Here is a 25,884-nt window from a genome sequence, read left to right on the forward strand (position 1 = left end):
CAGGCATAATGAATACTGATTGAATTCTCCGATTTCATGCCTATAAATAGCTCGTGCAATTACGATTTAACCTCACAGTCGTTCGAGAATGCATTTCGTACAGCAACCATTAAGTATCAATATCTCTAATACCGATTATCACACTGGCGCCGTTATTGATATGAAACGTCATGGATCTTTGATACCGTCAACTATACGCTGTATAGTTTGCGGACCCTCAAATTGCGGGAAAACAAACGTATTGCTAAGTCTTATTGATAGTCCTCACGGTGTAAGATTTGATAACCTGTACGTTTACTCGAAATCGTTGCAGCAACCGAAGTACCATTACTTGGAACAGCTATTGACAGATATGGAGGAAATTGGTTATCATCAATTTTTAAATAATAGTGAGGTTATAAATGTGACAGATGCATTACCAAATTCAATCTTTATATTTGATGATGTGGCAAGCGATAAGCAGGACAATATAAGAGACTACTTTTCACTGGGTCGGCACTCGAGCATCGATTGCTTCTATCTTTGTCAGACCTGTGCCAAGATCCCAAAACATCTGATTCGTGACAATGCAAATATGTTATTCATTTTTAAGCAGGATGAGACTAACTTGAAGCATGTTTACAAAGATCATGTAAACACTGATATGACATTTGAAACATTTTGTGAATTGTGTTCAAAGTGTTGGCAGGAAGATTATGGATTTTTATTCATTGATAAGGACAGTGGTATGCAAAATGGTCGTTGTCGGAAAGGTTTCGAGGAGTATGCAACCATCGAATAGCATAAAGCATCATATCAATGCTGGAAAGTGTTAGTTTAACGTAGAGCATTGAACAGTGTAAAGCTTTTAATTACACAAACGGACCGGTTACATTATTAAGCAAACCAGTTTATACAGATAAACGGGTCACTTGGATCGGTAAACCGGTCAGTCGAATCGTTAAAGAGGTCGGTTAACCGCTAAACCGATCGATTGAACCACTAAACAGGTCTGTCGAATCGCTAAACCGACCAATCGGACCGCTGAACAGCTCGATTGAACCGCTAAACAGGTCGGTTGAACCGCTGAACTGGTCGGTTGAACCGCTATACAGGTCGGTTGAACTGCTAAACCGGTCGGTCGAACCGCTAAAACGGTCGGGTGAACTGCTAAACAGCTCGATTGAACCGTTAAACAGGTCGGTTGAACCGCTAAACCGGTAGGTCGAACCGCCTAACCTGTCAATCGAATCGCTAAATAACTCGATTGAACCGCTAAAGAGATCGGTTGCACCGCTGAACCGGTCGGTCGAACTGCTAAACAGATTTGTCGAACAGCTATAAAGATCGATTGAACTAGTACATTGAATGGTTAAACAATTAAAAGTTTACAATAAAAATGGATGAAAAGTCACTATTTAAGAAGATTGCTGAAACGAGTGAGGTGATTCGTGAAAAACATCGCGCACTGAAATCGGAAAGATCAATGGTGGAAAGTAGATTGAATGAAACTTTTAAACCAATAGTTGATCCACTGAAAAAACTAGTTATGCAAACAGATAATAACAATGAAGAATCTCATGACTTAAACATAGATATGAATCATGACAAGAAGCGGAAGCGTTATCATACTTCAACCCCCAATGAGTATATTATCAAGAAAAAAAAAAGAAATTACATAACAATGACGGTACTCTTACAAATAAATCATTGATGATCTATGATGATGATAATGATGAAAAATCTACTTTTGATAAATCAGTATTACCAATGAAATTAATGCCAGAATATACATCATTACATTCAGAATCTGGACAAGAATCTGCATCATTACATTCAGAGCCTGGACAAGAGTCTGCATCAACACATTCAACATCAAGACAGGAAACCTTTGGATTGCTAAAAAAACAAATAAATCATTCCATAGATTGGAGATCTTTTCCACCTATTGCACGTCATTATATGCAGTTGTTTCTTTTCGGTAGTAAAGATCAATTCGATCATGGTTTCGGAGTTACATTAGATAAAAGGAACCAATATGTGATAGGAAGATGTACATTTGATATTTGTCATGAAGGTGATATTTTAATTGATAAAAAGCGCTATATTAGTACGAGAGGTCTTTTTGAATTAATCTTCATGAAAGAGCCTAATAAAAAGCTCTACACCATTGATGACAAGATCATATTGTATAAGCAAATCCTTGAACAAACTAAATCATATAAAAGAGCAAATGATAGTTACCAACAGGTTCAATGGAATAAGGGTCCAAGTATAAGAAAACTATTCAACCATTAATTTACAATAAAGTACCATCACAACGAGTGATAGCTGGTAGTGGATTTATGCGTGTTACTGATGAGCCTGCAAACTACATACATTGGAACGATCCTAATGAATTAGTTGATCGATTGCGACTTTTAATTGCATCAACCACCGCAGGTCATACAAACCACCATAATGAAATACAGTCAATAATAGAAGAGTTGCGTGAAGAGGATCTTATTCTATAAAAGGGAACAATTTATAAAAATTTTCTTCAGTTGCGTACCATACGTCAATATGTTAATTAACAAATTTGGTAGTGGTTTTAACGTAAGGAAAGAATTTAATACTGGTACATTAAATGTGACTAAAAGAGCACTGGATTTGAATAATAAAAAAATAGTAAATTTGACTATTGATTCTGATAATAATACATGTGCTGTGAATATAAAGTTCTTGCAACACAGTTTAGCTAAATTAGAGGAAAAAATTGAAGAGAGAATAAATAAAAAAATACAGGAGATTGAGGCAAAAATTTTGCAAACAAACAGCAAGATTAATGATGGATCCATAAAGTGAATGTTTAGGATGCATCATACATTTTATACTCATGATAATCGATTGCTTTCGAAAGAAAAAGAATCATAAGTGAAGAAAAGAAACAGAAATTATATGTGCATGGGGGAAAGGTTGTAAAAAGAGAATCAGGGAAGATCGTGAGTGAAGAAAAGAAACAGCTGGTGCAAGAGTTACATGTCCCTGCGAGAAGAAATTTTCCACGACGAAAAGTCATAATACGTGGTTTCGATGATCTCTGGCAGGCTGACTTGGTAGACATGCGTTCTAATGCTGACATAGGTTACCACTATATTCTGACAGTGATTGATACCTTATCGAATTATGGTTGGGCAATAGCGCTTAAGAGAAAAAGCGGTAAGGAAGTGACCACAGCTATGGGAAAAATCTTAAAGAGTGGAAGATGTCCCAAAAGTTTGCAAACTGATAACGGTAAAGAATTTTACAACAGCGAGTTTCAATTGCTTATGGAAAAACGGGGAATAAATCATTACTCCACGTATAGCACGTTAAAAGCGTCAATAGTCGAGCGTTGGAATCGAACGTTAAAAACCGAAATGTGGAAACGATTTACACTGGACGGTAGTTACAAATGGCGAAATATACTGCAACAGCCGGTAGATGATTATAACGCACCAAGACATCGTACTATAGGAATGCGACCCGTTGACGTGAAACCTGAGCATGCTGAGCATCTGCTTGCTATTGTATACAGCAACATTAAGATCATTGGACGTACCAAGTTCAAGGCCGGTGATTTCGTGCGAATCAGTAAATACAAAAATCCGTTTGCTAAAGGTTACACACCGAACTGGACTACTGAAATATTTCAAGTTACAAAATTGCAAAGGACAAATCCTGCCACGTATCTACTTAGAGATTCTCGTGGCACAGACATACATGGTGGATTTTATGAATATGAACTTTTAAAAACAGCTAATCCTGATGTATACTTGGTAGAGAAGATATTGCCTAAGAAACGGAATAATGTTTTTGTAAAATGGGTTAGGAATGGATAAAACGCATAATTCGTGGATAAATAAGAATAATGTTTTGTAATAATAATAATAATAATAATTTATGTAATATAATATAATACATTAAATACAGCTATTAAAATCTACTCTTTTAACATATAATGTCCCCAAAGTAGAATCGCTACAGTACCGGGTGTTATGTGACGTTTATCGTCATACGGACTGAGAGCAATTTTTCGCTGAGTAGTGGAAAACACCTTGTGCAATTTCGAACGAATTAAATTTTGGTTACGGGACTGTACGGTGAAATTATCCAAGCAATCCTTGTAGTCGTCAACGGTTATGTTTCTATCGATAACATAACCTTTGACCCCCTTAGCCTTTTTGGTAATTTTCGTACAATCCTGCACCTTAAAGGTATACATTTTCGCTCTCAGTCCAACGAACTCGGTCATGATCTTTCCATTGTTCTCGTCCTTCATTAGCCCAGGCACTTTTTTATTGACGGAAGGTAAGCCGTACCGATTATTAGCAGGGTAATCGCTGGTATCGAATTTGACCAGATCACGTTTCATGACCGAGTAAACATCGTCACACTCGATACTGTACACTAGACTGTCCGTGTCGGTATAAATCGCTTTACATTTACTGCCGAATGTAGGAAGCTGTAACGTTATTCCCGTCAGTGCGAGGGGCCACTCACACTACGGGTTTTCCCATTACCTTCGCCCGTCCTTTTCTATCGGTATCAGGGCGCCAGTTGGTCAGTTGGATGGCCAACAACCCTACGTTATCAATTGGGTCCTTCGACCCCATTCTCTATGCATCTTATACGGCCCTGCGGCCATGCATATGGACGGTAGCGGTAGCCAGGGTCGCTCAGTATGCTAGGTCGTGGAGAGAGGGGAGGGTTCCTTACGGAAGTCCGAGCCTCGCAGACCTGCCTGCTGAGGGGCATACATTTCTCCCTCACCACCCACACACAGGTGGTGGTGAGGAGTGCGGGAACATGCGGTATCAATTGCCAAAGCATAGCGTTTTGCCAGGAGCGGACCACCACGGAGGCAATGTTCACGGCCCGTCCAGCCATAGCGCAAGCCTATGGGATTACGGAGGGCACCGGGACACATTCCAACGGGCTAACTACGCCCCTGCACAACCCACTATGCATTGGCCGGTATCCAGTCGTGACGTACGTGCAGGCTGGCCTATAGCACACGCCTCACGTACGCGAACCGACCCATGGATGTCTGAGTGCCGCGCCACGCGCTCACCAGCACGCACGGACACATCAGCACAGTCCCATGGTCGCGTTCCGACTGACTGCTATGGCAGTCTGCGCACGACATTCGCGCAGCCTGCTTGACGCGCGTAACCAGCGTTCAAGCCAGACTCGATGTTCTATTTCCCCTCCTCGTGGGGACTTATAGACACTGTCATTGTTTTAGGACTCCCCGAGGCCGCTTCTCCTTATCTCAGGTTGCCTGGGTTGTTTGGCATGGCCCTGCCTTACTTCTCAGGATAACCTGGACATCGTTTACTGGAGCGCCGGTCTTTTCATCCGGGCCTCTGCCTGTCAACGGGGTCTATCCTTGACGTTAGCTATAATCCACTCGTGAGCCTATCTCACGAGTCGGTAACGTAGGGATTAATAATATCCACTGTTCGGTAGCTTTTATGTTCTTTATTCGGTATCTCGTATACGTAACGGGGAACTTCGTTACAAAGCATATAATCATAATGGAATTCATACAGACAGGTCTTTGATATATCTAAAATACTCATGCCTCCGTACATGGGCTTATCAAATTTCGCGGATAATTTCGACAATTGAATAGCGACCAAATTCCCTTTAAATATCGCACGACTGAAAATTCGGTTTGGAAATCAGCGCTTCCGCCCTGTATCTTCCCTCCCACTTGGTTACGAGCCTCACGTCAACTCTATTCCTAACATTTTCCATAGTCTTACCAAATACTGCGTTGTTCATTAGCTTGAAGAGATTCTTCTCGAAATCGTTTTTCGAGGCTGTCCGCAAGCGTGTATTTAATTTGATATACGCCTTCAGCCAGGTGGACTGCCGGAACTTTAAACCGCGATAAATGCATTTTAAGACGATACCGTTACGTATACACTGCTGTAGAGCACGGTAGTGTATCACATAACGCGTCATATCGCCGACGGTTGCGAGCAGTTTCTCCTGGTGTGAACCTGGTGGCTTCTCATGCACCGGGCAGAATGGTAGATCGGAGTGTTTGTCGTGAAGCTCGCGTGGATATTCCAAGTCCATCTCCATAATATAGCCTTCGGACGAATCCTCGGACACATTAAGGATGTCGAGATTGGCAGCGTCATCGATCCATTGGAAACCGTGGGTAGGCAATGGTTGACACATTTCCCATCCATATAGATTATTAACGTCGTGATGCATCAAGTATTTCGACGGTTCCGCCGGATCGTAGTTTCGCATCTACCGATAGTTAGCCCTCTCGTAGCGGTGGGAGCACTGGCTCAAACCACCGCGTATACCGCGTTCCATAAAAAGCAACATGTCCACGTCTGTGAAAAGTTCCAGACGGATTCCGGTATGCTTAAGTATCGCGTCCCAAGTGAAGCCTGGAAGCGTATAATAGTGAGCGTGATATAAAATATAATTTTTCATGCAGCTATCGCGAAAACTCTCGAAAATATCGGTCAACAATAGGACATCGGTCTTTGAATAAAGATTGCTGTACTCCCCACAGTGTTGTCACAGAGAATTTGGTCCATACCTGTTTGGCATGATTATATGTTTCTTCCGTGATATCGCTATCGGACAGTCTATTATAGAACAATTCTCGTGCGGGTAAAACCGTTTCTTCCAAGCGAGTAATGTTATCCACATAATCGTAAGGGAAAATACCTTTTGTTGTAAGCAGGCTGAACTGTTCAATACTTAATTCCGAAAATTGCGACCAAATTTTTCAGCTGAGATCTATTCAAATATGAACTCAATTTATCCAAACCGGATGCCATAAATTTGAACGAATCGATGAATCTTAACTGTATATTATAATTTCGCAGATATTTACTAAATGAAGTGTATTTTTCCTTATTTACAGGCAGCAAATATACCGATCCCTCAAGTGTATTCGCGATCGCCTAAAAAATAAAATGCAAATCATAGCCGGATAAATTATGGAAAATTACGCGAATAACATGCGAGTCTTTAAAGTTTAAGTTGCAATTATTATGAGCCGGTCCTCTATATCTACCAGTTAGGTGATCATGATCGCGAATACACACTTGATTTGGAATAAACGGTTTTCCACAAATATGGCAATTAGGTTCACTGTAGTGCCGCGAAATTTCAACATCACTAAGAGTATTCATCGGTATTACAGTCTTTAATTTTTCGCTGACGATGTGTGCAATGCTCTCGAGCTCGCATACAAACCATTCGATGCAATTAGCACTTCGATGTGAATTATAACATGAGAGTGACGCATCGCGAGCCCTTTTTAAATTATACCCTACACTAAAAGGTATATGTTTCTGATAATTGTATCTATTTTTACTACTATTACTCCTATTGTCAATTTTCTTTAGTAAACATTCAAAGTATGCATAGACGACAAACGGCACTCTTTCACTGTTCTTCTGGTTCTTAAAAGATACCCAACAGTCTTCTGCATTCTTTGGTAGAATTACGTGCAGGTGTCATTAAGCTGCACGATTATAAACCAACATTACTCGATGAACCAATCAGTCAATTAGCTGCAACAAAGCTGAATACATCAGCTCAGAGTGAAGTAGGGAACAACGTGATCGGTGGCAAAAAAGTGTTGACAAGAAAAAATATAGATTTTTTACACTCATTGGGTCTGACTGTGAAGAAAAGAAATCATGGATCCATTGAACGTTACCGCACAGCCTGCGTACGACAACCGCATCACTAAATTGGAAATACATGCTTACAATCCGTATGCGAATGCATCATTGGGAAATAGCGATGAAATTCGTATCCCAATACAACAGCAAGATTTGATTCTTTTGCCCAGTGGTAGTTACCTCTACATAGAGGGGAAGCTGATTGAAGGTACTCGTGCTGCTACTACACCTTTGACGGATAAAGTTATGCTCGACACTAATTCCATGGCATTTCTGTTCGATGAAATTCGTTATGAATTGAACGGTATTGAGATTGATCGGTGCAAAAACGTTGGTATCACTACCAGTATGAAGAATCTCATATCTTTAAGCAGTGAAGAGAGTATGAGTCTACAACATTCTGGCTGGTTCGTTGCCACTCAAGAGCGTGAAAATGTTGCTGACACATTCAGCTTTTGCGTTCCCCTGCATATGCTGTTGGGTTTCTGCGAATATTACAAACGTGTCGTTATCAATGCACGCCATGAGCTCGTTCTGGTACGAGTGCGTAATGATATAAATTCAATATTTTCTTCGAATCAGTTTACCGATTCTGGGATTAAACTGCACCGAGTGCAATGGAGAATGCCTCACGTAACTTTAAATGAATTTACCAAACTACAATTTCTACGCATTATCGAGCAGAATAAAATTCTCACCGTGGCTTTTCGTTCCTGGGAGCTCTATGAATATCCCCTTTTACCTCAAGCACAGCGACATACATGGGCTGTCAAAGCAGCTACACAATTGGAGAAGCCTCGATACGTGATACTGGCGTTTAGAAAAAATAAGAAGAACGATCAATACTCGAATGTACTTAAATTTAGCGATTGCGATGTACGTGATGTTAAAGTCTATTTAAATTCTGAATTTTATCCGTACGATCGTCTCGACACTGATTTCACGAAATCTCGCTACTCCGTACTCTATGATATGTATGTAAAGTTTTTCCACTCATATTATGCTGGAGAAAAACTGTCGAAACCAATGCTCGATTACCTAAACTTCTTGCAATAGGGTCCGCTCTTTGTGATTGATTGTTCACATTAGAACGAGTCAGTTAAAAAAGGCATGGTCGATGTTAAGATTGAAATTGAGTGTTGGAAAAATATTCCTAGTAATACTACAGCCTATTGTTTAATTATACATGATAAAATTATAGACTATAATCCGCTTACGAATATTGTAAGAAATGTAAGTTAGATATGTAAGGTTAGAAAAAAATAAAGCACTTTTTAATAAATATATAAAGCATTTATTCACTCATTTATTATACAAATCACTTATTGTTTAATCTTAAATTCTAAATTATTATATTTCCCACCTAAATATTTCATGATCAAAATATTTTTTGATGCTGCATTTATCGGCTCCGTAAACTGATCCTGCGATTCGAGTAAGGCAACTATCCGGGCAGGGAGATAAAACCAATCCTCCGTTGATAGTTTCGCTATTATCCTCATTCCATATTTAGTCTTTATTTTCATCATTTCAATTATTTCATATTCTTTATTTTCCTCGAGACTGTTTAATTTAACAAATGTCTTCTCAGAGATGAAAGCGAATGCATTAACTCCAGATAAAAATGCCATTTTATCTAAACCCTATATTACAGAAAACTATTATTATTAATATTGAAAAAATTAAAACAATATTTGAATAATATATTCCTACCTTTCTTTAGCAGTTGAGATTGAGGTATAAACTGATCTGAATTTTCTTACTGGTTGTGGTTGATGCACTAACTAAAATACTGATCTGAAGATTCTTACTAGTTGTGTGGTCGATGCACTAACTAAAGTTTGAACAGATTGAAGCTGGTTCAATATTATTCGAATTCATTTATATAGGAAAAATTGTTGTTGGAGGGGGTAAAATTCAATGATAGAAGGAATAAGAAATTTTTTGTTGGAAACGTGTGCAGATCTTTAAGGTGTCATTAACACTGATTAGTAAGATGATATACTGCTGATTAATCAAATTATGACTCTATTAAAAGATTATGCATGAATCATTCAAGCACATTCTCATTTTAAGAAAAGAGGAGATGATCTTCAATGTGTTAGCGATCAATATATCTGTAAGGATCTATCTTCTGAATAAAAATCCAAAATATACATTAAAATTTTTTAAAAAGGATATGATCTTGCTGCAGTTCTCAAATTCATATCTAGACATATTTTTATATAGTAAGCTCTAGCGTGGAGCGTAATTCGAGGTTCATAATTTTCGTCTCGTGCTGAAATTAATACCACAAAGATATTTGTATATCTGAAGCATGCTCCTCTCTTGAATCTTTATTACATGCATTCTCACGAAGATTTTAATTTCATTGCTTAGTGAGATGATGATATGTGTTTGTTTATCTAAACTTGGGGTGTAATTTCATTAAATGACACGTATAAGCACCCTCAACACTGTCGTTGAAAGGGCGTTTCTTATTAAGATAGCTGGTGTTGGAGATGTTATAAAAATCTGAGTAGTTCCAGACTGCTCATTAAAGTTTGCTTCTACCTCCGATCTGTTTGCATTAAAATAAAAAGTAGCAGTGAGCATTGTGAAAAAATGGGTTTCGAAAAAAGAGAAGTTGTCCTACCAAATAAAAAGAATTTAGTCGACCAAGGGACACCTATTGCGGCTGTTAAACCATTCCGGTTTGTACCGCAGGTGACAAATCAGCTGTCGGAGGCTCCTGCACAACCCCTGTTACTGTCCTCACTCCAAATCAGGCGCTGGCACGTCGGCTGCTAATGTTACGGTTGCGCAATATGCAGCCGATGTGAATATAGGGATCGTGAGTGTATTTAACAGCAACCACCCATCGGTAAGAATTAATAAAAGTTTAAACATTCCTAACATTATGTACTGCATGAAAAAATAAAAGATCAAGACTAATAATAAATAATTATCTTTAATCATAGATTCTGTTGCTATTTGAGAGCTGAGTGTCAGCATCATAGTGAAAGGAGGAATACACTCTTTAGGCAAAATGAGACATACGCTGTGTGGACAGAATATTACAGTAGAATCTTTGCTGTCTATATCCACAATTCTAGTGTCATATGCTTACATGTCAAGAACAATGAACAATTTTCTTTTTATACATTATCTTAATTATATTATTTTTAAATTAATAATTGTATAATATTTATTTCTTCCTAAAATTCATACCAATCCTTCACCCTCACATCATTATTATTTTATCTTTCAATCGAAAACCTTGAAAATCCAAAAATGTTAGAGCCACCGTTTCAATCTTCAGGATTTTTTTGGACAAATTGTGTTAAACTGTTGTCCCTGCTCTCTCAATCGATTTATTTACTCGAGAGAAAGTACTGGACAGTAAGTTGCACCCCAAGCACACAATGAATAAATCAAATATTTGCAAATGCTATTATATATTAGTTTAAAAATTGCTGAGCTATGGAAAAAAAGCAACACACTCAGCTACATTTAGGGTAAATGGGGTTCAGCGAGGTCAGTAACATGCTGCAAAGATTCAAGGTTACGCGAGCGAAAAAAACAACGCAGGGAGAATCTGTTTTACCATCTAGGAAACTGCTTTTACCGACTGGTACCTGACGTCAGACGAGTGGGGGTGTGACGTCAAAGGCTGCAAGTATCCTCACGCACCCCCCGCAACGCTCTCGCCTCTACTTGCTGCGAGCTCACGTGGAGCCTCCGATTTCCCCCACCACCACTTAGCATTTCTTGACTCCCCACACTACCTCGCAACCAGGCTGATCCGAGTGGACAGGAGGGGGGGGGGGGACCAAAACCGGCCTAGCTTGTCTACTCCTGGCCTTACTCAGCTTGATTATTTTTTGTGGGGTTATCTTCAAGATAAGGCATATCAAACGAAACCAGCGGACCTCAATGAACTCTAGCACAAAATAATGGATAATATTATTACTATTAATAAAGACATAATACGTAAAGCTGTGGAAGAATTTTATTACCGCATAGCACATTGCAAAGCAGTCGAGGGTGGAAACTTTAAGCATTTGCTACAATAAGAAAGGAATGATAAATATTCGACTATTGATTGAACAGTGCCATAACTGACTGTGATAAACTCTCATATCTCACCTTCATTAGCTTGGCATTACACCATTTGCCTTAGTTGGCTGGGATAAATACAATTTTGTTGCCATTTAAAAAAATGGACTTGACCTTCAGATGACCTTGAAGGTCCATATCACGGCTGAGGTCATAGTTCGATAACCAGTGCAATTTTCTATAACTTTTGTTTCAAAAATTTTTGTATAACATTTACTTTTCAAGCTATTCAACAGGTCCGGAAATTTTTGAAAACCTTGTATATACAGGGTGTAAGAAATGACCGCCTTTTCTCGTAACTGGTGGTTTGGGGTGACAACCCGAGTGCACGTGTAAAATTTTATTCGAATCATTGAAGGGGTTTAAATGTTATTTCCGTTTAAAAATCACCCTTTTTTGGCCTTTTTCGAACTATTTTAACTACACAATGGAAAGTGGAGAACGTGAAAAAACAATTGATGAACCCCCCGCTAGAATGTAAAAATTATCGAACACACGCGATAATACATTTGCTATTTTTGAAATTAATTTGGCTATTAGATTAACTTCATAAATAGCAAATTCCTATTCATTACAATTCCATTTCAATTTGATACAAGCATCATTGACTGAATTGATGAAAAGAGCGGGAAGACGCAAAGAAAAGGAAAGTATTAGAAGCTGAGACGTCGCAGGAACGCATTGATAATTTAATAGGGAGCGTGAGGGCATTCTCTTTCTACTAACGAAGCTAAAGAGAATGATTCAAAATCATTGCATCGATGATAGAGAAAACTAAACTTACCTATTTAATATCCTCCAAGTTCCTTTACATCGAAATTTTTGAAAAAGCTTCAAACTGGCTCGTCGATGATTTCCAGAAAGCACACTATTGCTGATTTTGTATTTAAAAACTCGTGAATTTAAGCAAATTAGGTATTAACCAACGTTTCTTCAAAACACTGGTTAATATGACACTTTTGAACTGTTTGGAGCAGGCTGAAGGGACAGACAGAGAGAAATAATAACCAATAATTCATTTCGACTGCTATTTATCAGCCTACTTCAAACAGTTCAAAAGTGTCATATTAACCAGTATTTTAAAGAAACGTAGGTTAATACCTAATTTACTTAAATTCACGAGTATTTAAATGCAAAATCGATGATAGTGTGCTTTCTGGAAATGATCGAGGAGCCAGTTTGACGCTTTTTCAAATACTTGAATTTAAAGGAACTTGGAGAACATTAAATGGGTAAGGTAAGTTTTTTCTGTCATCAACAAATTGATTTTAAATTATTCTCTTTAGCTTCGTTAGTGGAAAGAGAATGCCCTCACGCTCCCTCTTAAATTATCAATGCGTTCGTGCAACATCTGAGCTTCTAATACTTTCCTTTTCTTTGCGTCTTCCCGCTCTTTTCATCAATTCAGTCAATGATACTTGTATCGAATTGAATTGGAATTGTAATGAATAGGAATTTGCTATTTATGAAGTTAATCTAAAAGCTAAATTAATTTCAAAAATAGCAAATGTATTATCGCGTGCGTTCGATAATTTTTACACTCTAGCGGTGGGCTCATCAATTGTTTTTCACCCTCTTCACTTTCCATTATGCAGTTAAAGTAGTTCGAAAAGTACCGAAAAAGGGTAATTTTTAAATAGAAATAACTTTTAAACCCCTTGAAAGATTCAAATGAAATTTTACACGTACGCTCGGGTTGTCACCCCGAACTTCCAGTTACGACAAAGGCGGTCGTTTCGTTACACCTTGTATATTTATAAAGAATTTGTTTAGTGTTGCTACACTACAAAAATTTTGGCTGACCCTTGAGTATTCGTAAACGATAACTCGACCAAAATCTAAAACATAAGTTGTGCGCCAGGTTCCCTAAATAACCACTGTACTGTAGTGATCGCGAAATACGGTAATCGTCAAAACTGTAATACCAACTAGCTCAGTGTATATAGTGTAACGTCGTATTTCGCGGCCTGGCCAAATAAGTGCTTTCACTAAGGTTATTACCTAAAAACGAAAAGTATCACTTATGGGCCTTGGTTTGCCAGGGGATAGGCAGTGACCAGAACCGACGCACAAGGCACACGGAGGGAGTTATTGGCCAGGTAATCAAATAAGTAAACGATCAGCTCCTAAAAATGCAGCTTACTTTAATTCTTGCGGATCAGCAAACGTTCTCATCGTTACAATAGGGTATTCCCTTCGTTGTATTACAATGATAATAGATAATTATATGAACTTGTTATTTATATTACTACTTCATAAGGAAAAGGAGATCAAGTATAATCAATCGTTTACGAGGAGTGGGGCGCCAGCTTGCTAGATCCGTTACTGTGATCCTCCGCGGCTGACCGGCTTGAGACTGTCTCTGGGTTTGGACCAAGACGCTTCACACGCTTATCTGGAAATTAACAGGGGAGACGGCTAGGGCAGTGCGATTCGCACAGGCACACGTCGGGAGGTCTTCGAGGAAGCTCTATACCGCTTTCCTCCGACGAGGGACTACACCTCGAGCTACTATATATTCTCGAAATACAAGGGTTCCCTTCGCGATTCGCGACCCATAACACGGACTGGCTAATTTCTAGGCCGTTTCCGGAAGAATTAAATAATAATAATTAACGAAAATGATTAATGTTCGGACTAATATACATTTCCCGATTCGAGGGATTATCGCGCAGTCGAACACGGGACAGCTACCCGCGCGGACGAGACTCGAGAGACGAGAAAGAAATAAAACAAAGACAAATAATAGGTTCTGATTTCTCTTACGGAGAAACCAGGTTTACCTGGGATCTAGTGCTACTTAGGCGATACTGACAGGATAGGGTGTGTTGCATGCTCCCGTGCGTGTCCTCCACCACCAGATTGACAGCTGCTCCTCCTGCGATATTCCTAAATCCTGTTCTACTATTTGATGCACTAATATTACACTGTCACACCTAGGGCAATAACTACAGGGCAATGCCCTTACCGAAAGGCTGGGTCTTGAAGACAAAAAGAAGAAATCAAAATCAAAAACTAAGGCACGTCCGGGCGCAATGATTCCCAGTTTACGAGTGCTTCGGGGGACAGTGGCACGCGAGATAGTTACCGTCGCGCGTGCGCGGATCGACCCCCTATCGACCCGCGATCGAACCCATTACACGTAATGATCGCGGGGTCACACAGGTGGCGCCTGCCCCACCCTTTTACAGGTCAAGGAGAAGGCAGAGCACAACGACTATTATTTGACGAGCGGATGCTTCGTCACAATAGGGTTAGGATTGCGTAAGCGGAGAGTGGGTGAGTCCCTGAAACGTAAAAGAAAGAAGGATTTGGCAATTCAGGTGAAATCACGACATACTGTGTATTCGGTAGTAAATTCTCTATATTTTCTTAAAGACACCGTTATACTATATGCCAGATCTCATAGCGCAAAGATCGTTGTTCGTATACTATAAAATTATAACTAGGAATGGCGTTGAAAATGGTTTTTCGGAATGCTCGGGACTAATCCAACGAATTTCTTTACTAAAACAAAGTTAATTAACAGACTAAAGGCCTTCTCAAGGCAGGTGTTTCTCCTGCGACCTTTTACCAGAACGAAACGATACTTGCTCGAGGAGAACCGAACGGAGTAGCTCCTTTCGGAGAGAATTCACCTCTGGGGTTCCTTCCAACGAGAAACACTGTACTCCCACGAGGTGATTGAACGAGGTAGCTCCTTTCGGGAAGAATTCGGCCTCGGGATACACCCCTGGTTAAATGCGATGAACTACACTATACGTAACTAAAATCCGAACCTGAACGAATATTCCAGTCACTCCTTATAACCGAATTCAACCCATCAACTGTACTATAAGCGCATACCCAAAGTTTCGGAAATGACAAAGAATTTAGTACGTTATTAAATACACGGTAATCGATAAAAGAACTTAACGTAAGTTACATATAAAACTATATACATTCCGTATCCGAAAATCCATAAGTGACTTGGTCGTCGAATTAATTGCGAATCTCAGAATTTTCTTGACGATAGACTATTATTTCAACTATCATTTTATGGCTCTAACTCCCAATTCACGCACTTTGGGAACATGTTTAACTCGTAATTCGTGATTTTCGACACTCTCAATGCTAATTAGCGCGTTTTCCGAATTTTACTCGTATTATAGAGAATTGTTAGGAGCTGGGACTCCCGCTAACCTTTTTTCGCTGAAGCTGAAGGAGGAGGCCGAATCCCTCGACGGAAGTTGAGCAGCGCTGAGCAGAGCAGAGCAGAGTTGAGCAGAGTAGAGCAGAGTAGAGCAGAGCAAAGCAGAGCAGTCCAGAGCAGAGCGCAGCAGAGCAGAGCAGTCCAGAGTAGAGCAGAGCGGAGCAGATCAGATCAGAGCAGAGGAATCCAGAGCAGAGCAGAGTTGAGTAGAGCAGAGCAGAGTAGAGCGGAGTCGAGCAGCGTTGAGCGGAACAGAGCTGGAGGTGCTTCCGTACTCTTCCAGGACTAAATTACGAGTGTCGCCAAATTCGGAAGACGCAAGCAACGAGCTGCTGGTCCTTTACCCCCAACTTATCATAACTCTCAATCTAATTGGTAGAGCCGATTAGGTTATTGGTACCACCAATCAGACGTACAGTCCGACTTCTTCCGAAAATTCAACTTGAATGTTCGGGAGCCGTGGAAAGCCGAAGTTCGTTAGGCCTATTTAACACGCGACTTATGGGCCAGGATCGTTACTCTACTTTTATGACCCATCAATCACCGAGCTTTATACAGTATTTCGGATGATAGGTAGGCCAATCGTATATGACTCGGTATTATAGCCTTGATAATATGATCATAATATGTATCCTCGTTCTATAGAAAAACATATATCTTTTTAGTGAACATGTACTATCTTAAAATAGTACAGGGCCACAGTGTAAATGTTAATAATAATATTAATGTTAATTAGAATGATAAAGGTTATGTATGCTATTGTCTATGTATACATATACATAACAGATAAATCAAATATTTACTATATTTTGGCTGAGCGCTGAGCAGTGCTAATATTCCTGAACAGATCCACAGTTTTGATACTCACTGTGATACCTCTTTTCTACGCAACATTAAACGTAGACCTTCGATAATACTTTCGAGGTGTAGGAGTTTCGTGATTCACTTCCGAGTTTTCCCCCTAGTAATTTTTCAAGAAAACATAATAAAATTGTGATAGTTGAACAGAAAAAGTTAGTTTTTAGTATAAATAGAATTATTCACTACAGTTTAACGCTCTGACAATCTGCAGAGATGAACGATACAGTAAGGTTGGAGGACACAGGTAGCGACCATACCTCATCAATTGTCAATTTTCATGAACAATTACCTATGAATTACGAACAGCGCATGTTTCTAAACATTCATTTAATCTGAATAAATGTCTCTGTAATGTATCATAAAATTAAAAAGGGCTAGCAATAAGACAAATTTACTGAAAGTGCTATACTGCATGCATTGGAAGAAAGTTATATTAGCAGTATAAGCTTAATTGAAAAAATCAAAATTTATTACATTGTTAGAAACACATGCCCTTTATGAAAAAGATCTTAAAAAGTAAGGATACTTATCACTACTAATTGACCAACAGTCAGCACTAATTTAAATTTAGAATTTTTAATGTAAGGTTTTATATATATTGCTGATACGATTTTCTTCTACCATTGTACAGCAATATAAACTATTGCATCATTGCAGTAGTAAACAATTGTTGTTTATAATAATTTATTAATAACAGGAGCAACTTTGATAAATTTTAAGGTAATTTTTATTACGTTCTGTTATACAGTTTGAAGCTGCGTGGGTACTAACAAATATAGCTAGTGGTACATCACAACAAACTCGAATGGTAATTGAAGCAGGAGCTGTACCAACATTTATATCACTGTTAAGCTCAAAATATGAAGATGTACAAGAACAAGCAGTATGGGCTTTGGGAAATATAGCAGGCGATAGTCCTGAATGTCGAGACCATGTATTATCGAATGGTGTTCTACCTCCACTTTTACAGTAAGTATTTAATTGCCAATGGAAGATTTCATTTCCATGTTCTCAGATTTTGGTATCTTTTAATTTCGATTTTGACACAATTAATTGTATCAGATAATGATAATGTTATGACGCCAAAGTTAACGGGAATCTGTATATCGACATTACAGGGCGAAAACTGTTTCGCATGCAGTGTCGTCATTTGTTGACGGATTGTAAAGTTATTGCAGGTTTTTGGAAATGCCAGAAGATTATCTACTAAATTACGTTAGGAAAATTAACAAAAAATCAAAAATAATTTTTGTTTAAATAAATATATTAACATTTTTGAGAAACAACAAATAAATCGCAAAAATCCCCAACGTACTTCACTAGATACTGTTCTTACGTTTCCAAAAAGTCCACAAAAATGCAAATCCGTCAAGAAATGACGATGCTGTATGCGAAACAAATAATAGAAGATTTTCGTGTTCGGGAAGTCGCCAACACGAAATTCTTCTATTATTTCTTTCGCATACAGCATCGTCATTTCTTGACGGATTTGCATTTTTGTGGACTTTTTGGAAACGTAAGAACATTATCTAGTGAAGTACGTTGGGGATTTTTGCGATTTATTTGTTGTTTCTCAAAAATGTTAATATATTTATTTAAACAAAAATTTTTTATCATGTTTTGATAATTTTCCTAACGTAACTTAGTAGATAAGCTTCTGGCATTTCCGAAAAACCGGCAATAACTTTACAATTCATCAACAAATGACGACGCTGCATGCGAAATAGTTTTTGCCCTATAATGTCGGTATACTGATTCCCCTTAACGGAAACCTGCAAGCATAACCGATGAAGCACCATGCGTGGTCACCATACCACTTTGTTTTAACTAGTATCCTATAGTAGTGCTATCTAGCGATGACAAACATTATACCTGAAAGCAAACAGCACGCGAAGAGAAGTATCACCAACCACGCACATAGATACCCTTAATTTTTACATCGCAACGTTTAAGAAGATTTTAGGATAGATAAGGCACGTAAAATTGTGCCAGATGGTTAGAATAACGCTAAGAAATTCATGCTGCAAATATGTGTAGCGTAGCACATAGTACTTTAATATATATGCAATCATTTAGAATAAAATACTCTTTTTGTAAAACACAAAGTGAAACTGTAGCTTTTCATGCCTATTTTGCGGTACCAAAGAGAATTCGTATATCGATATTACAGAGCGAAAAGTAGGATTTCAAATTGCGTCTGCATTATATTATGCATTTTAATGTTATTGAAGGATTTTAGAAACACCCAGTACTCATCTTTGAATTATTGTTAGCTGAGCTTTTAAACAACAAGAATAACAAAGTAGTTTTCTTTACGTACTTTGTATTCCCAAAAACAAACAAATTTTACAATATTTGGTAATGGCAATCCAAAGACCAGATTGTAATGTTTAAAAATTTTCACATAATATTCAAATTCGTTCAGAAATATACAGTCAGAATTAAGAACCCTATCATTTCATAAGTACCTGTAAAATTCGAATAATGCCGGTTATAGTTAAGAGGATGCATTGAGCGACTCAAACACTCATTCAAGTTCATCTTTCAAACTATTAGGAATATGAACTTTTTTGTAGAGATTAAATTTACTCTTTTGACTATATTGAAGCGCGCTACAAACTCGGTTTCTCAAAATTATAAAAAATAATTTTCATAAAAATGATAAATACTTGTAATTTTGTTCGTCATAATAATATTGAAAATTAGGCCTTGTAGCGCGCCGAAGAAAAGTTCTATGACTAATTTGAGACCAAGAAGAAACAAATATACCTAAAAATGTGGAAGATTTTTTTGAAAAACTAAATTAGATATTGAAAGACAAGTTTTACACTGTTTTACCGACGGAGAAGTTTCACAGTGCGTTAGACAAGGACATGCCTATTAGCTCTCCTCGCTTTAGAAGGGGTACCCACCCTCTCCCCACCATTCCCCGCTAACCTGCGTAAAAAAATCGATTTAAACTGATACAAAAAAATCAATGAGAACTAATCCGATTTTTGCATCAGAAATTTCCAACGCATGGAACTAATTCCCATTCAATATTTTCAATTTGAATTAATCGACATATTCTTATGACATTATAAGAATATATCGATTAAAACCGATAAAGAAATTTATACGAATTAATCCAATTTTTGCATCAGAAATTTCCAACATATTGAACTAACTCTGATTGAAAATTTTCAATCGGGATTAATTGGTATACACTTTATAATATAATAATATATCGATAAAAAAAATCAATAAGAAATAACCTGATTTTTGCATTGGAAACATCATATCTATTGAACTTAATTTTGTTGAAAGTTTTCAATTAAATACATACAGGGTATTACGTATAATTTTTAACTAACAAATATCTTATAATCTATTATTTCTTATAAATAGGAAGACGCATATAAGGGTGGAACGTTAACGCCGCACTTCCTTTAAACGGGTGATTCCTGAGACTTTTCTAAGGAGAACGCCGTTAGCCTTTTTAAAATCTAGCCACTTGTTAAGGAGATATTAAAGATTAAATTTTGTATGCAATTATTGATTTTACATATGATTGCAGTAGTATTGGTATGTACGTGTGGCAAGTGCAAGTATAAGAGAGAAGTTGCTGCTATGACGTTTCACTCTCCCCTTTTATTGATTTTTTCGGATTCGTTGAGAAGTTGCTGCCGGTTAGCTGTTTTGCTTTTTTATTGATTAGCTGGAAATTTTGAGATTTAATTCGCGTTCTCGCGCAGAAACTAACGCGTACGCGCAATTTACTTACGGAGAATCTTGGTTAACTGTTATTGTGTGCGTCCCCATACCATTTAATTTCCGATACCAAATAATTAATGGGCAAATCGAGATAATGTAAATTAAATTCTATGAGGATTGAACACTTTAAACCAAGACTATGCTCCAGTCAATGAGCGTTCAGTTGTGCATATCTGTCGATCATTGACTGTAAGCGAGAAAAAGAAGCTATAGCCGAATAGTCGCGTCGTTGACGATTAGCCTATTTAATGAAAATATTGCGTAATCAAATGTTTATTTACCTAATTTTATGGAGCAACTTCAAGGATGGGCAGCATTGTAAATGTGCTCCATATGGCCACCTTCAGCATCGATGCACGCCCTTGCTCGTCGGAGAAGATTTGCTTGGACAGAGTGGCTACCATCTCAGGTGTGATCTCCGTGATAGCCACAACCAATCGCGCTGCTAGTTCTTCCTGATCCCGCATTAGATGTCTTCCCGTGTAGACCTTTTCTTTCAAGGCCTCCCAAAAGAAGAAATCTAATGGATTCAGATCAGGAGATCTAGCAGGCCAAGGGATGGGACCACCACGGCCGATCCATTTGCCGGGAAACTTGCGGTGCAGCACGCCTTTCGCAGTGGCCGCATTATGCGGAGCTGCTCCGTCGTGCTGGAACCACATTTTCTGCCGAATTTCTAGAGGAACATCTTCCAGAAGGTCTGGAAGCTGATTCTCTAGAAATTCGGCAGAAATGTCTCCCGTCAATCGAGATGGTAGGATGCACGGTCCAATCTGTAAACAATTCACAACGAACTTCAGTTGCAAGCATTATTAGCATTTGAGAAACGTGAATAAGTGTTAGAAACTTACCAAATATTTCCCGACGATGCCTGCCCAAAGATTTACCGACCATTTGTATTGAGATTTCTGTTCTCTTATTACATTTGGGTTACTCTCAGCCCAATGATGGTCGTTTCGCATGTTTATAACACCATTTTTGTCAAACATGCTTTCGTCAGAGAATAAGATACAATTTATGAAATCATTATCCTCTCCATGTTTTGCGAGAAGCCAGCGGCAAAACTGCAAGCGGTTCCCATAATCTCTGGGCAATAATTCCTGTACACTTGTGTACTTATAGGGGTGCATCGATTCGCCATGGAGCACTCGCAGCACCGTGGTGTGATTGCTGCCTAAATCTCTGGCTACGGCTCGTGTGCTAGTCCTCGGCCTCTCCCGGAACTCGCGCAGCACCCTCTCCTCAAAGGCAGGAACGCGTGATGTTCTCTGCTTGCCGTTTTCACTATAATTTGGCGCCAAACTGCCCGTGTCCCTCAAGCGCTGCACAACCGTCTTGATAACATTTTTATCCGGGTGTCGCCGATTGGGGAACTTTTCCGCGTACACCCTCGCGGCCACGGTAGCCGAAGCATTGTTCTGCCAGTATACCTGGAGCATATCACAATATTCAGTGTTGCTATAACTCATTTTTCACTAAGTTTACGGTTGAAAAACGAAGAAAACGATGCACACACTTATGTCGACAAACTGGTAATAGTTTTTTCAGTTGCTAATAACAACCACCCCCTTTTTTTATAGCAAGGGCTACTTTCGCACCGCTAGGGTTGTTATTAGCAACTGAAAAAACTATTACCAGTTTGTCGACATAAGTGTGTGCATCGTTTTCTTCGTTTTTCAACCGTAAACTTAGTGAAAAATGAGTTACAGCAACACTGAATATTGTGATATGCTCCAGTTATACTGGCAGAACAATGCTTCGGCTACCGTGGCCGCGAGGGTGTACGCGGAAAAGTTCCCCAATCGGCGACACCCGGATAAAAATGTTATCAAGACGGTTGTGCAGCGCTTGAGGGACACGGGCAGTTTGGCGCCAAATTATAGTGAAAACGGCAAGCAGAGAACATCACGCGTTCCTGCCTTTGAGGAGAGGGTGCTGCGCGAGTTCCGGGAGAGGCCGAGGACTAGCACACGAGCCGTAGCCAGAGATTTAGGCAGCAATCACACCACGGTGCTGCGAGTGCTCCATGGCGAATCGATGCACCCCTATAAGTACAATGACCGGCAGAAATGGCGTCCCTTGATGCGTTTAGGTACCGCATTTTAGGATCCTTCACTGTATACTCTATTCTGCTAGGCGGAGATAGGGGAATGGAACGCGATAACTATAGTAGTTAGTTTATCTCGTTCTAAATGCGTGAGTGCGAGAGAGAGAGCTTTATACGGCATAGCAGGGCAAGCCAGGCGTCCCGAGGCTTATTTCTATCTGTGCCATTGCCTATGGCTATCTCTCTCGCTCGGTAAGAATCATTCGTCCGTCCTTGTTTAGGTCAGTTCTACGCCAATGGATACTCTCTAAAAAAGATTTTCTCAGGCGACACCATTGAAGACTGCGATTACAGCGGGGATTTTAAAATACTGTGCACCTGTCACTGTCAAACGTCAGTATGAAAGATTATTGTCGCTTACAGCGTTTGGTGCAATTAACATTATAAGTCTGGATTATTATGTGATATTCTGTAATGCACATATATATATACATATGTTAATTTACTTTTAATTTTTTAAACCAATAAGTTATTGGCATTATAGAAGAAACTCATTTAAATATAAGAATATACTGGTTTCCACTTATGTAACTTTTCTTGTAAATATAACATAATTTTAATTAATAAAATTCACTCGTTTATTAATCAGACTAAGAAGAGTTATTTCTTTTAAATTTTAACATGTATAGAATAATATCCTAAACGCGCACACTTAACTAATTATTATTAGAGAAATATTTTTATAATCGTTACACATTGATAATAATATATCTCAATATCCTTCAGTTTAAAATGTCATTTACATCTTGATCAATGGTCATGAAGAGTTCGTGGCTCAATGGCTAGGTCGCTTGCCTCGAAGATTAGTTAACCCGCCAATAGGCGCGTGCTTTTTTTTTACGTAGATAGGCGCGTGGGGTGCCACGGACACCCCATTTGTTTTTCGTTATTAGACGTAAAATATTTACAAATACAGATTTATTTTTCAATAAATATCATCTATGCGAAGTTCCCTTTGGTATACAATAGCAATTGCATTTCTTTACATTATTTGTATTAATTAAACGCTAATATTTTTAAGTGACTGCACAAATTTTTCGCTACGTTACCAATAGATTTCTATTCTTGGGGTGTTCTGAACACCCCGCGCGCCCATTGCCGGGTTAAAGCGCTTTTGTCGGTGGTTCGAGTCCCGCGGGAGATATTTTTTTTTCGTTTTAAAAGCATTATTATCTTTTCTTTTTGTTAATTATTTGGAAGCATTGCTACTGCCTCCAAAAATATTTTTGCAAACCTTAAAATATACAATGTTATATTTATGCTTTTTTTGTAATCTAATCCATATGAGCAGGAGCTCGCTTCTTCGGCATTTGTTTTGATCGGAAGTGCATGTAAACAAACCACTGAATAGCTTGTTTCTTTTTGATAAACTGTTTCATTGCACTCTAGGTGGTTAGAGCTCGCGCATCGCTATTAGTTTTCGCGTATAATGGCACCGAATATCGAAGTTTGGTTGAGGGGGCGAATTGTAGGCCTTTGGGAGGCTGGAAAATCTAATTTAGAAATTGCAGCGCTTACAGGTGTTTCGGTGAAAACCGTTCGCCGGTGGATTACCGCTTTTCAGCGCGGGGGTGGTAACGCATTGCGTGATCACCGTGCAAATAATCATAGACCTGCTGGTTCACAACCGGTAGAGGACCAACTCCTAGTGGACTACATTTTGCGAGACCCCTTCGGGAACGTAGTTGACGGAATTGTTGAGACGGGATTTCCTTTATCCGAACGATCGGGTAGGCGGCGACTTAACGCGGCCGGCATTAATTGCTATCGTCCAGCCCGCAAGATTACTCTTAATCCTCAGCACCGAGAACAAAGAGTCGCGTTTGCATTAGAAAATTTAGCGACCAGTCGTGAAACGTGGGAAACGGTGATCTGGACCGATGAAAAGGTTTTTGTATCATCCGTTGACCGACGTTTTCTTCACGTCTGGAGGCCCAGCGATTCTCGGATGAACCCCGAATACGTCGTTCAGAGTGATCGCTCTGGACGAATCACGTGTGGCGTTTGGGGGTGGGTGTCAGGAGGCATGATAGGTGAATTGGTTGAGGTTCCTCCTAAGATGTCTTCTGCAGACTACATTACGATCCTTGAAGAGGTGCTTCTTCCAAGTGTTCGTGCTGTGTATTCTGCCGAAGATATGCCAATAATCCGTGTAGTGCAGGATAATTCTGCAGTTCACACTTCACACGCCACTCGTGATTGGTTAGGGGATCATCCGGAAATCCAACTGGTCCAGTGGCCGGACAAGAGTCCGGATTTAAATATTATAGAAAACGTTTGGGCGAGAATGACCAAAAAATTGGTCGCGCCAAGGGAGAGGACGAAAGCAGCAGTGCTTGAGAATGCAAGAGCTGTGTGGGAAGGCCTACGGCATGAACCACAGTTTCTTGAAAACTTAATTGAATCGATTCCAAATCGACTCAATCAAGTTATTGACCGGCGCGGATATTGGACTGACTACTAGACGAACTGACGTTACGTAGGACATACAATTTTGACAAAAATTAGGAAGCTCTAGCCGTGTCTGACTAACTGCCCTTTTCAGGGCAAAATAAACTTTTCAAAATATGTTTGGAAGCAATAGCAATGCTTCAAAATAATTAACAAAAAAAAAGATAGTAATGCTTTTAAAACGAAAAAAAAAATATCTCCCGCGGGATTCGAACCACCGACAAAAGCGCTCTAACTAATCTTCGAGGCAAGCGACCTAGCCATTGAGCCACGAACTCTTCATGACCATTGATCAAGATTTCTTCAATGTAAATGATATTTTAAACTGAAGGATATTGAGATATATTATTATCAATGTGTAACGATTATAAAAATATTTCTCTAATAATAATTAGTTAAGTGTGCGCGTTTAGGATATTATTCTATACATGTTAAAATTTAAAAGAAATAACTCTTCTTAGTCTGATTAATAAACGAGTGAATTTTATTAATTAAAATTATGTTATATTTACAAGAAAAGTTACATAAGTGGAAACCAGTATATTCTTATATTTAAATGAGTTTCTTCTATAATGCCAATAACTTATTGGTTTAAAAAATTAAAAGTAAATTAACATATGTATATATATATATGTGCATTACAGAATATCACATAATAATCCAGACTTATAATGTTAATTGCACCAAACGCTGTAAGCGACAATAATCTTTCATACTGACGTTTGACAGTGACAGGTGCACAGTATTTTAAAATC

General features: G+C 38.8%; 1 protein-coding gene across 2 annotated transcripts in view; it reads left to right on the plus strand.

The window, feature by feature from the left end:
- The window catches only part of Kap-alpha1 (karyopherin alpha1), a 183,310-nt gene that overhangs the window by 69,104 nt on the left and 88,322 nt on the right, over positions 1-25,884 (plus strand). For both annotated transcript variants that reach the window (XM_066734640.1, XM_066734639.1), the window contains one exon: positions 17,567-17,787. In XM_066734640.1, the coding sequence (XP_066590737.1) occupies positions 17,567-17,787 (221 nt within the window). The remainder of the gene's footprint in view (positions 1-17,566; positions 17,788-25,884) is intronic.

The sequence above is a fragment of the Prorops nasuta genome, unplaced genomic scaffold, assembly GCF_024137725.1.
Source record: "Prorops nasuta isolate Cenicafe-Biocafe unplaced genomic scaffold, Cenicafe_Pnas_1.2 PNAS00013, whole genome shotgun sequence".
Classification (NCBI taxonomy): Eukaryota; Metazoa; Arthropoda; class Insecta; order Hymenoptera; family Bethylidae; genus Prorops; species Prorops nasuta.